We start from the raw sequence: 13,397 nt of genomic DNA, 5'->3' as shown, positions 1-13,397 counted from the left end.
AATATTACAAACAGGGATGATTCATTCTTTTAAGAATAAAAAGATTCTATTTTGTTAGTTTTGGATTATTATTCAGTTAAAAATATTTGTTTTTTATATTAAACCCTGTTTTCTTATCTAGTAAATACCACATAAATTAATACTTGAAGGGAATGTTAAGGTAACTCTAAATGATTCATAAAAAAGTAATAAGTAATTTACTGTCAAGGTGAAAGGTGAGAATGAGCAAAATTGCGCAGAGTCATATAAATATTGTTTCTCTATAAACAATCCTGCGTACGCTTATTTTTTCCTAATCCTACATCACCTTGGTTAGTTGATACATATGTATAGTACTGTGTAAGTAAATAAATAACAAACGAAATATCACAATAAAGAATATTTATCACAGAATTAATAGAACTGAAATCCAATTGCTTAAATTTTCTGAACTAAGCTAAAAAATCACAACACGGACGAAATTCAGATTAAAAAGGTGGCCACAATAATTTCGAATCTAAAATTTTAACATGTAGGAAAAGACGATGAAATCACGGTTGCCATATTTTATTTAAGCCTAGCAAAGAGGCTCATGTACGGTGGTAACTTACCACTGTACATGAGCCTCGTTTTGTAACCAGAAAACCGTGTAATTTCTTGATTAAACGAAAAACGGAAGACGACAATCATTCCAAAATTTTCTGGACTCTACTGTATAAGCTTCATTCATATCTTCAAAGTGAAAACTTCCCCTGTCAGGGGGCAAATACTCTTGTTTACAATACAGTCAGTATGCACCAATACACCGTTGGGATAGCGAGATATAGAGCCGTCACCAAATCCCTAAATATTAAACCAACCTTTATATTTGATCTTTGTCTTGATGACTCCTTGTATGTGTCTCTCTATGTCCCTGTGACTATGTCTTTAAGTTCTATTATTTCTGTCTTGATGTCTCCTTGTATGTGTCTCTCTATGTCCCTGTGACTATGTCTTTAAGTTCTATTATTTCTGTCTTGATGTCTCCTTGTATGTATCTCTCTATGTCCCTGTGACTATGTCTTTAAGTTATATTATTTCTGTCTTGATGTCTCCTTGTATGTGTCTCTCTATGTCCCTGTGACTATGTCTTTAAGTTCTATTATTTATTGATGTCTCCTTGTATGTGTCTCTCTATGTCCCTGTGACTATGTATTTAAGTTCTATTATTTCTGTCTTGATGTCTCTTTGTTAGGCCTGTACCAAACGCCTTACTCCAACTCCAGATACAGCACTCTCTGTATTCTCAGTATGTATCGTCCAATTAATCTATATTTAAATTAATGATGGGTTTTATAGTACAGGTTAATAATATGGACCGATAGGTTCGTCTAGAAATTAATGAACGTAGTAAGGGCACAATTTGATAACGTAATATATATAGGTATGTTCACTGTTCAGGTTTACAAAATATGGGATGTGTTACAATATTTATTACAGGCCTTCTCTTTGTATATTTTCAGTCCATTTGTTTCTCTGTCGTTCTGCCAAATTGTCCATTTGTCTCTCTGTCGTTCTGCCAAATTGTACATTTGTCTCTCTTATCATATGTCCTTAAATGTCTATAGGATTCTAGATCTCTTTGTTCCGTGTCTGTTTTTGATCCTCTGTCTATGTCTCTCTCTTTGTACCATTCTGTTCCCCAAGCTTTAATTTTGTTATTTAGTTTTTCTCCCGTTTTGGTTGGTTTTATGTCAAACGCTAAATGAAGATAAAGGTTGATTTCCTTTTTACAAGTACAGCAGTAGTAGTTAGGTTGAATATGGACAGCACTTGAGGATAGATTTGTAAATTCAAGTTTTACATTCTCATTTTCAACCTGGACATCAAAGTAAATAAATATAATTTAATTCTGAGGCCGAATTTAAAGAATTTGAGCCGCGGCTCAAATATAGTTGGTTCTATTTAAAATCGTATTTAATGTTTAGAGATTTAACTTAGTTATTTTGTAAAATGAACTAAAAATGGTAAATATGTGCAAACAATTATATAGAAATAATTTGGAGAGTCCGTCTCTTTAAAATTTAATTTTGAAAACAAAAAGTATGAGATACAGAAAACACTAGAAAAGATTACATATATTGGAAAAGATTGTTCAATAAATAAGAGAAACCAGAGCTGGGAACTTTTGAATGGTGGATATCGGGATTAAGGCTTAATCCACTCTTTTTCTTAATCTCCAGATTAACATAATCTTGCAAGATTATCTTAAAAGTGTATGAAAAACGATAAAATTCAAATTAATATTTAATCATCTGAGAAACTGTAGAAGCCAATCAGAGAAAAGCGGGCAACCAATGAGAGAACAGAAATATTCTCATTGGTGAAAAAAATTAACGGATATCCAAGTAGAGAGAAAAAGAGTGGATTAAGGACTAAAATGAAAAGTTTCCATAGTGGATATTCGGATCAAGAAGTCAGGATTAAAGTTTATCCATTCTAAAGTTTTCAGCTCAGGAAAACATAATTGGTAGACATAAGTATTTAAAACCAAATCAAATCAAATCAAATCAAACCAAACCATAAGTTTTTAAAAGCATACCTTTCTTAGCTGTCGTGTTATTTTTAACATCCTTGATTCATGCATTCGTTGTCGCATAAATACTCGCAGGGCAGGCAGTATACAAGCAATATTCCACCCGGCAGGCAGCTGACTTAGAACCTAGATAAAATTATCATTTTTTAGATGCGTTTTTTTTCAAAAAATGTTGGTTCGATAAAATTAAAATTTGACGGACACTCTTACTTTCCAAATTTGAATAGATTAAATTAAGCCAGTGCTTAGGTTAGATTCGTAACATTTTAGCTTCCTGGGTCCGAATCCGCAGAAATATGCGGATCCAGCAAAATTTCAACCAAAACATTCAAACCTTCTTAGTGAAATTGAATGGTAAAGCAAGATTCTGTTTAAAAAACACACACATCAAAAGAAGAAGAAAATTTTTGATACTTATTTTGGGTAAAAGGAATAGCCATAATTTATAGAAATATTCATAAAATAAATCCGGATCCCTTTTTTCTGGAGTAATCCTGGATCCAGATCTCCGAGAACACTAGAATCTGAGCTGAAAACTATAGTACTGGATACCCTTAATCCCAATTGTTAGATCTCGATATCCATTGTGGACACTTTTGATTTTTTGCTTAATCCTTTTAGATATCCCTGCTGGGATCTTTCTAATGAGATTTCTTTAATAAATTGCGCGCAAAATTTATCGGCTTCTGCAATTGATCTTCTGATTGGTTGCGTTTTAGACACTTTTCTGGATATTAATGTAAGATTAAATTCCTCTGAAGTATTGGACCAATCGGATAAAGTAGACCTTCAGAATGGACCAATAGCTCTATTATTATTATTGTTAACAAGCAACCTACAGACAAAGTACCATGACCTGAAGGTTATTATTCAATAAAAACAGGATTGAGATGAAGATACCTGTATTCCGTCTAGATCTTCAGCTCTGGAATTTATCAGATCTACTGCCTAAAAGTTAAATATAAATATTTATATATTTCAAATTTAAATCATATTTTGTACAAGATAAGTCATGCATTAGAAGCATAGAGAATAGAATATTTAGAGAGGAATTAAAAGAATCTCTCGGTATGAATTTTTTCAGTCCCTTTCAGCCTGAAAGGGAGTTCAAAGTGTACAAATAATGTAAATGTTCACAAATTATATGCAGTAGAGTACATTAATACAGTATGTTCCCTAGACAATCCATTTCAATTTCGAATTTTTTAAACTGTTAAATAAACTTTATAATGAATTAGGTGAATAAAAACATCATTTGATTTATAGTTATAACGGAAAATCATCGTTTGTAAAGTGGAAGGCATAGAGTCTATGTAAAATGATCATTGATCAATTATGAAACCAGCCTATTTCATAATTTGATTTTCTATAAAATGATATTCCAGGGCCCAACAGGTTATATAGCATAAATATGTGAAGTACACCTGCAGTATGGAAACAGTACAACAAAATGGCCGTTTTACACTTTTTTCTAGTAAATTCCTCTCTATATATTCTATTCTCTATGATTAGAAGTTAAATATTCAGTTAGATTAACTGATTTACTGAAAAAGTAAAAGAATAATAACCACAAAACTAACAATGATATTTAAAATGATTAACAAGTTTATCAAAACAGATTTAAGAATATAAAACAGAAGAAAAAACTTCTAAATCAAATCTGAGTTTCAGGGATTTCCAACTAACCACGCCTCAATCTCAAGAGTCAAGATGACTTTACTGAATTAAGAACGAGTTTTGGTCTTTCAGCTTGTGATACCACAAGAGAACTATAATTTAAAGATAAATTGTTATTACCTTGACCAAAAAATCCTCCTGATTTGATGGTTGAGTAGGGTTCAAGTAGGTATCGAGTAGTAGAGATAGAATACGTTGTTTATCCTAAATAAAATCAAGGATTCAAAATGTGATGAAAAAAATCAAACTTAAAACCTTTAAAGAGGTATAAACAATTAAATGCATTATTACAAACTGTTCTCTCCTCGAGATTGATCGACCGAACACCTTATTATTCTAAGCTCTAAATCTTGACCAATTACAGATCAAATATTCACATCAGAGGCCAAATTTTAAGAATATGAACCGTGTCGCTAAACCGCCCATCACCGATTCCATTTGAGCGCCGGCTCATATATGTGAACACTGATTAATATTTCAGGTTGGATCAACCATGTTTGAACCGCGTCAAAATTTTTTTTAATTCGGCCTCAGGAGAAAGTCTGATTTTAACACAGTTTGGCAGAACTATGATTTGCCATCCACCTATTTGTCACATTATCCAACAATTTAACTAAAATAACAAAAACCAAAAAAAATGGAGAAAAAATATTTTTCTTTTCAATATCAATAAGATTTGCTATGCAAAATAATGGTTTCTATCACCTCTCTAGGTTTCCCAGCAGCAATATCATCACAGAACTGAAGAGCTAGAGTGTTATCATTCAAACTGTTCAACAGAATATCCAGAGCCTAGATCATACATCAAATATAAATAAGTCAATTAAATTCTATGATAAATCAATCACTAATTATGAGTAAGAGATCATGTTTATGTAAAGACTACTGAATAATAGATGAAAATAAATGCGATTTTACCAACAAGACAAGGATCAACCCAGACCGAAATATATAATACAGAGGTTTGGTCCATCACCATCACCGAATTTTAAACTTTTAAAATTAATCAAACAATCAATCAACCAAGCATCAAAAAAAGAATGAAATGATAAATCAAAATCAATCAGATAATCAATCGGTAAATCAATGAAGTTATCAATCATTCATGTCAAAAAACTGTCAAAAGGATATTCAGGATTAATTAGCGACATTATTATTTTAACTCTCTTGTGAATTTAAATCTATTTACCCGATCGTATTGAGCAAGGCGACCATATAAAATTGCTCTTTCATACAGAAGATCTGTTTCTCGCAGCTTATCTAAAACACAGATTAAAGATTCAAGTTCAGCTACCATTAAATGATAAAATTATTAAGCCATTTCAATTTAAGACATTTATCTTTACCAGAGAATTAAATAATCCCACCAACATAATTTTGACATTTGCTTTTTTATTTTTGAATCTGACCAAATAAAACTTTTGAAGTTTTAAAACTAGAATTGCTTCATTCATCTATAAATACTTACCAATAAGAAACTGGGTGTTTAATTTGGTCGAGGTAAGAATCAGTTTTCTTAAATACAATTCAATCAATCAATCAATCAATCAAGTAACCATCCAACCAACCAATCATTCAATACATAAACTAATAAAATAATAAATAAATAAATCAATCAATAAGGCTTTATATTTATTGAATTGTTGGTCCCTTAATTTCTCTATTCCATCTCCAGTCTTATGGGATTCAACTAGCATCAACGCCAGCAATGTGTGGTGCTTCTCAACCTAATTTTAAACAGCTGTTTTAATCTTAAAATATTATCTGATACATTTGTTGATTTATACCTTGATAAAAGGGAATGTAATTTTTCAAGTGACCCTCAATTTAGGGTCATGTCTGGATCTACAATGATACCCTTAAGAAGATATCGTCGATTTTAATCCTAAACCCTGAAGAACTGTTGACAATTTACTTCATTTTCTCTACTGCGCAAAATCTGTACAAAATAATCAATTTTTAGATTCAAAAAGACTATCTCATTCGTCCTTGATCAATGATTGTAAAGGGTACCGTTGTGAATCAAACATAGTAACTTTTTAATCCATTTTATTTTTATATCCTTGTGTTTCCTGTCGTCAATTTAAATCTTTTCATTGTTGGTCGAATTTTATGCTTAACTCACTTTCGCAGAGAACCCGCAAATGAAAACAAACAGCTGAAAGGAACGTAAACAAGGATAACTCATTCATCCTTAATAACAAAGCTTTTAAGGGTACCGTTGTAAATCAGGCATTGGCATCTTTGCATGGAGGGTCACTTAAAATTACGCTTACAGTCCCTTTAACCGAACTAATAGAATTGTTTATATGTTTTGTTTGCATTAATTTGTTAATTTATTGATATATTTGAATTTTTCTTCTACCTGAGAATTCTTCTCAAATACTAGATCCTCCAAGAAGAGCTGTCTTGCTTCCTTATACTTACTGCAATAATATATATCTGTAAAACTTTCTGTCTTCTATTTATCAGACAATTGATCACTCTAAACATCCATGCCTATTTGCTCCAACAATAAAGTTGGCATTGTAGCGAATACATGCATTACATTGCAACAAAGTTCTAGCCTGCAGCAACTCTCTTTTAATAAGACAATTTTTTAGTTTTAGATGTTAATTCAATTTTGAGTATTTGTAGTTTGTGTCGTGTCTTGCACTAAAACAACGATTGTTTTAACTTATTTAAAGCTGCAATAGATCAAATCACACAAATTTTAAATCCCCCACACCCCCCCCCCACAATTTTTTTTATTTTTTTGCCCGACATTTTTTCTTGATATATATTCCTGAGTATGTTTAAGGTTCGTTCGATGAACTCCTCCTTGTCTCCGTCCTTGTGCCAGGTGAACACCTTGACTCCGAGCCCCTGATCCTGCTCCAGGATACTGTCAGAATACTTCCAAACCAAACCTGTCGGCATCTCACTCAATCTCCTAAATAACGTTTCGTTCGAAATTAGAAGATAAAAACAATGCTTGGGATCATTTGATTTTGATGCATGCCCGGATTCAACTCTTAATAATTTCTGACATGTTTAATTTCAAAAAATAGATTTCTGTAATCCCTCCCCCTCCCCATTTTTGGTAAATTTTTATTCCCCATTCATTGATTGAGAAGGTTTTAATGATCTTTCCCACCATTGTCTGGTTGATATTTTCCCCTTGGATCCGGATCCAGTGAGCTTAAGTTGCGTTTATTGATTGATATATAGATCGGCACGTCAGATTCACAACGATACCTTTTAAAGCTTTGTCTGATCACAAAGGGTTACAGATAATTTCGCAAAAAAATCATTCAATCATCGGTCCCTAAAAGAAATAACAACCCGCTCACTTGGCAAAGAATTGCTGACCAGGAAAGTTTGTATCTAAATCTGTCCCTGCAACTAAAGAACTCCAGAGCGAACACGCTTCTTCCAGATTTTGAAACTTCTCATGTACCAAGGCCTAAAAAACAATAAAATAATATAAGTGATTTGTCTTCATTTTCATTTTAATAAAAATGTATATTTCTAAAACCGACCAAGCTTATATTTGCTTAATTCACTTCTAAAATAGATATTTATTAGCCGTCTAAAGATGTAACGGTTTAGAACGAAAATGACAGTTGTTCAAAACCTAGAGTGATAAGTTGGGTTGGAGAGAGTATATTACAATCATGAAATCATTGATCTGTTTAATAGAGTAAACCTTAACAAGTTTGCTAATGCTGTTGAATAGTTTCTACCTGAAAATGTTTCAAATTCCTGTTCTGAAGGAACTCTGTCAACTCCTCATAGTGTAGAACAATATTCTCCTGCAGGCAGAAGGTCATTAGGGAATTATAAAACAAATCCCGTTTATCAGTTTCGAACGAAAGTAACAATACTAGATAAGTCAGAACAAAAGTAACTTTTGTTAAAGAATGCTTCATAAAAAAAATCTTAAAAAACCTCGTTTCGAACAAATTAAAAAACATCTATTTATATAAGTAGTAATCCCTGTTTATCTGTTTGCCTCCAATTTTGATCTGGTTAACATGTGGAATGTCCTATTTGATGAGGGGGGTAGGGTGTCCTTGCATTTATTTTTGGTTCAAATCTTCTTAGTTTTTGACTGGACGGCTAATTTGTGTTCTTATTTCCAAAAATAAAATGAAATTGGACACTTAAAATGACCACTAATGAGCTGAAATGACTTAAAATGATCTCGACATATAAAAAATGGTTTAAATATGCATATCAAACGAAAGCTAGGAACCCAGGCAATACAGTAGCAGCAACGAATCCAGTGTTTAACCTTTCAATGACCTATAACGACCTAAAAACCTCCAAATTGAAAATGTGTTAACTATGGCTTTATGCATATCAAACAATAACTAGTAACCCATGCAATACTGTAGCATAAAATTTAGTAGAAGCTGGGTGCTGTTGTTCAATGAATAGGGCCAAATAATAATATTTTCACACGCCCCTTATGACCTCTGGCCTTGACAATTAATATTCACCCCCCCCCCCTTATAAAATTGAACTCCTGCCTTAGCAATAAACTCTGTGAATCTGTCAGCTGAGTTCTCGCTCTCAAGCTTAGCTAGAGCAGTAAACACCTCTTCAGCATGCTCAGGATAATTCTCATCCAGCTCAACTAAAATATTAACAATACCAATACCAATACCAATACCAAGGACAATGCCAATAACGACAACGACAACGACAACGACAACGACAACGACAACGATATGATAACGATAACAATAACTAAAGCGATTAAAAAATTTATAACAAAAACAACATTTTTAATAAAACAAAACAATAATAACGTGATCTACTATTTAATTTATTTTTATACAATTCCAGAATTGTTTTACTTATATACCAATCAAAACAATCTTGTCTAAATTTCATAGAAAAATTGTAATTGCTTATTTGCAATATCTTCTGAATTGTAGTGAAATAAGAAAAGATTTAAGAATATATGTATTAGTTTGCAAACGAAATAAAACGGATGGGCTTGGCTTGATAAAATCAAAACCACTCCTATTTTCGTGTGATGTGGTAAAATCAAACTTAAGTGGCACAACTATTTTTAATAAAAATAGGTTTAATGAAACATTAATCTTTTTTTCTAGATATTTCTGATATTATTAAAATTAATAATGATGTTTATTCTTTTTTTATATAGTATTAGAAAATTTATTAAAATTCGAACCATTTCATTAAAATCATTTAAACTCATTTTAATAAAACCAAAATCTAAACAATCGACCTCGAATTCAATCAATGAAAAAATTGCCATCTAGAAATGAACAATGAACATGTTGCTTGCTCCTAGCGTTCCGACCGGCAGTATTAAACTGTAACATGCAAACCTCACTCAAATAGGCCAGGGTGATGTAATAATTGAGTAGGTTCCATGAAGCATGCGGGTCGCAGAACCATGTAACAGTAACAGTAAAAGTGACAGTAACAGTAACAAACTTCTCTGGCGCGCGAACCTTACCCCACTCAGTTGGTGGACAACAGAACCAAATTCTATTTACGCTACTAAATGGATCAATAGCTACAACAACATTTTAGACAAACCCCTCGAAAAATGTAAAACTCTTTTGAACTAATTTCCAAAGAAACAACATGAACTGATTCCAATATTAATAATCCTACCTAGACCAATTAGATAGTCGAGTAAAAACTGTTGAACGGATGGTTCTCCATGTTTCGGGTTTATACTGGATATATCCGGTATATGATGGAGAGGAGGAGAGGAGGGAACAAACTGAGAACAAGAACTCAACAAACCTAAAAAATTTAAATGTTTTGAACCGTTTAACAACTAAACCTGGAGATAGGAAGAGTATCTCCCTGATATCCGTCCTACCGTATAACAACTATACCTGAATACAGGAAGAGTATCTCCCTGATATCCGTCCTACCGTTTAACAACTATACCTGGATATAGGAAGAGTATCTCCCTGATATCCGTCCTACCGTTTAACACAGGAAGAGTATCTCCCTGATATCCGTCCTACCGTTTAACAACTATACCTGGATATAGGAAGAGTATCTCCCTGATATCCGTCCTACCGTTTAACAACTATACCTGGATATAGGAAGAGTATCTCCCTGATATCCGTCCTACCGTATAACAACTATACCTGGATATAGGAAGAGAATCTCCCTGATATCCGTCCTACCAGACATCAAAAGTTCCGCTGCTTTACTCATCTCCCCTCGGTTTAAAGATATGAATCCTGCCCGCTGTCGTAGAATCCGTAGTTTATCTAAATATAAAATACTCACTGGAGTGCCCAGCATTGCCCGTGGAATATAAAAAAAAAATTGATGAAAATAAAATTTTAATTTTGAAAATGAAATTCCGTCTTAAAAAAGAAAATGTTCAGCCAATTAGCTCCAGCTGTTTGGCCAGCTATAGCTAACATATAAATATATATATATAGGCGAATAGCTTTTACTATATACTTTAAACATTATTTTAAATATTTGCCTCCACGGAGTATTTCCTTTTAGTCCAATAATTTTATGGATTAAATTGTCAACATCTAATTCCTCCAGATAAATATGTGAAGAAAGAAACTTCATAAATATCCAGTCTTTCCAAACCAACCTTGAATTATTTTCAGTTAATTTTTAAAACTTAAAATTCCACAAAAATGCATTAGAATTTTTACCGTCTGAAATTATTAAGAATAGAAAGAAAGTGGCCTTGTTTGTGTTAGTATAAATGAAAATAATATGCTATCTATTCAGTGCTTAGAATCGTTTTAATTTTGATGCGGATCCGGATCCTGGATCCACACTGGAAAAAAATGGATAGGGATCCGGATTCAAATCCGGATACGGATCCAGGTCATTTCTTTACTGATTTACTGAATATTTTTAACAAAAAATAATTTCCAATTTTTAGTTTTGTTTTTTCGCATATTTTTATCCTAAAACTAGATGAACTATTCAGATGAGGAAATTTTTATAATCTCTCTTTTAGTTTTTTCAAAAGTTTAGGTATGGGTTTTAGGATTAAAAAAGTTTTTTTTGGCAGTTTTTGGTTGATATTTTACCCCTTGGATCCGGATCCATGAATCCGCATATTTTTGCGGATCCGGGAAGCCACAATCTTGCGGATACAACGAATCCGGATCCAAAGCACTGAATTCTGTATCCTTTACTCTGGTTTCTGACCTAAAGACTGAATACTGAGGTTAGGTGTGGAGGATATAGAGGAGATGAGTTGGAGAACATCTTCAACGTTTTCTTGTTCCAGTAGATTCTCTGCTTGAACCTAACAACAAAGACTTTATCTTAAAGAATATCCTTCGTCCCCACTACACGCTCTTCATTTTTTTTTTTTGGGGGGGGGGGTTAATTTAAAAGAACATTGTATTCTATTTACAAAGACCAGCTTCCCACCAATAAGAACTGAGTATTAAGTTAGCAAATAATCCCTCCACCAATAACTAAGTCTGTTTAAAATATTTCTTCCACCAAAAAGAATAGAGTATTCTGTTTACAGAGATTATCTCCACCAATAAGAAGAGAGTATTCTGTTTACCTGCCAAGGGACTGGAAGAAGAGCGGATATCTGTGTAGAGCCCGCCAGGAGTATTGTTCCATCAAATGCTCCGATAGTTCTACCACCAGGAAAGGGAAGACCTTGTTTTAGCTTCTGATCGTTTATACTGTAGACCAGAACTGATTCAGGCGATAATCCTACAAATCAAATAATGTTACTTACCTCAAGCCCTTTTCTTTTTCTTTATTTTAACTGTTTTGTTCACTGTTACATTTTGAAGGGTAAAAGGGCCTATTTATTGAATACAATACTGCAATTTTAGATAATATTATTGAAGTGACAAAGAATGAACAATTTTGATAAAAAAGTAATTGGAATTTACCTATATTTGTGTTTTTACAGAAGTTTATAAAGTATAAAAAAATAATAAATAAAAAACAGTTTTTTCCCGACATTTTCCAGATTGAGGGGTAATTGTTGCAATAATATATTTATCAGTAGATATACCTATGACGTATGGGTATGAGTATATAATCCTATACAAGTTTGCAGTCCATTGTACAGGAGGTCGAACTGAGGTTCCAGCAGTTGTCACAAACATTCCAAGATTCCCTGGACCTGGATCATTTAATCATTAAATTAATGAATCACTCAATCAATGGTAAATCAATCATTCAATCAAAAATTTAAGTTTTCAATCAATCAAGCTCTAAATTACGCAATCAAACACCCACTTACTAATAAAATCGACTCAATTAATCGAATAAAAAGTTCATCCAATCCGATTTATTTTCATTTATAGGCTTTTCAGAAAACTTTATGAATGATAAATTATCTATAAATCCAAAAACATAATCAAAGAGGATTTCAAGTGACAAGCAAAGATGACAATGCCCGATTTATAACGGTAACATGAAATAAATTTATTAATCAATATTGTGGAAGATATTGTCGATTTTCTAGGTTTTAATGCGTTTATTTCTGATAATTCCTACTTGATTTCCAGCAGAAGATTTGCACAAGTCAATTTTGTGGGGGAAAATACAGTGAAAATTATCAGTTTTCAAAATTATTAAATTGATTTCTAGATTGTACTGACACAGATAAGGCCTTTAAGGGTACCATTGTGAATTGGACATTGCCATCTTTGCATAGTAGGTCACCTGAAATTAGGCTTATATAGTGCCCTTAACAGAGTGGGGATAAATACACACCCCTGAATAAATACCTGCCAACAGGAACTCCTGCTCCTGTATTCTGGTGATAGCGAGGGAAGGACTGTTCTCCTCTATTGGGAATAGATCAGTCACGTGACCCGTCTCCAAGTTTAGAATTATATATCTAGCAGATCTCCGTTGTAAAAACATCAAATTTTTTTTTAGAGAAAATATCAAAAATAATTATTTAGTTATTAGTTTAAACCCAAATTAAATAGTGCCTTTCTGTCTCGTGTTTTTTTGTCGTTTCCTAATCTTGGATCTTTTTCCAGGGATCTCCACGGTAAAAAACTGACATTAATTTGAAATTCACACAGGGTTTGTCTAAAGCTTTAAAAATGTTACTTTAAAACATTCTATTCTTAAATTCAGCACCAAAACCCTTGAAACAAAAACAGTCTTAACAAAAAGCGTATTCAGGGGGGGTCATTTCTTTACTGATTTACTG

General features: G+C 32.7%; 1 protein-coding gene across 1 annotated transcript in view; it reads right to left on the bottom strand.

The window, feature by feature from the left end:
* Nucleotides 1-181: 181 nt before the first annotated feature.
* LOC111705973 (transforming growth factor-beta receptor-associated protein 1) overlaps nucleotides 182-13,397 on the bottom strand; it is an 18,045-nt gene continuing 4,829 nt past the window's right edge. The window contains exons 9-28 of the mRNA XM_023478698.1: nucleotides 12,961-13,073; nucleotides 12,240-12,350; nucleotides 11,772-11,929; nucleotides 11,402-11,501; nucleotides 10,360-10,485; nucleotides 9,869-10,003; nucleotides 8,746-8,852; nucleotides 7,957-8,025; nucleotides 7,564-7,676; nucleotides 7,017-7,163; nucleotides 6,597-6,657; nucleotides 5,882-5,958; nucleotides 5,700-5,746; nucleotides 5,421-5,491; nucleotides 4,937-5,023; nucleotides 4,352-4,435; nucleotides 3,455-3,502; nucleotides 2,561-2,680; nucleotides 1,745-1,837; nucleotides 182-822 (exon numbers count right to left, since the gene is read on the bottom strand). Of these exons, the coding sequence (XP_023334466.1) occupies nucleotides 706-822; nucleotides 1,745-1,837; nucleotides 2,561-2,680; nucleotides 3,455-3,502; nucleotides 4,352-4,435; nucleotides 4,937-5,023; nucleotides 5,421-5,491; nucleotides 5,700-5,746; nucleotides 5,882-5,958; nucleotides 6,597-6,657; nucleotides 7,017-7,163; nucleotides 7,564-7,676; nucleotides 7,957-8,025; nucleotides 8,746-8,852; nucleotides 9,869-10,003; nucleotides 10,360-10,485; nucleotides 11,402-11,501; nucleotides 11,772-11,929; nucleotides 12,240-12,350; nucleotides 12,961-13,073 (1,984 nt within the window). The 3' untranslated portion in view covers nucleotides 182-705. The remainder of the gene's footprint in view (nucleotides 823-1,744; nucleotides 1,838-2,560; nucleotides 2,681-3,454; nucleotides 3,503-4,351; nucleotides 4,436-4,936; nucleotides 5,024-5,420; nucleotides 5,492-5,699; nucleotides 5,747-5,881; nucleotides 5,959-6,596; nucleotides 6,658-7,016; nucleotides 7,164-7,563; nucleotides 7,677-7,956; nucleotides 8,026-8,745; nucleotides 8,853-9,868; nucleotides 10,004-10,359; nucleotides 10,486-11,401; nucleotides 11,502-11,771; nucleotides 11,930-12,239; nucleotides 12,351-12,960; nucleotides 13,074-13,397) is intronic.

The sequence above is a fragment of the Eurytemora carolleeae genome, unplaced genomic scaffold (assembly GCF_000591075.1).
Source record: "Eurytemora carolleeae unplaced genomic scaffold, Eaff_2.0 scaffold541, whole genome shotgun sequence".
Lineage (NCBI taxonomy): Eukaryota > Metazoa > Arthropoda > Copepoda > Calanoida > Temoridae > Eurytemora > Eurytemora carolleeae.
This window is presented reverse-complemented; position numbering and strand designations above follow the sequence as displayed.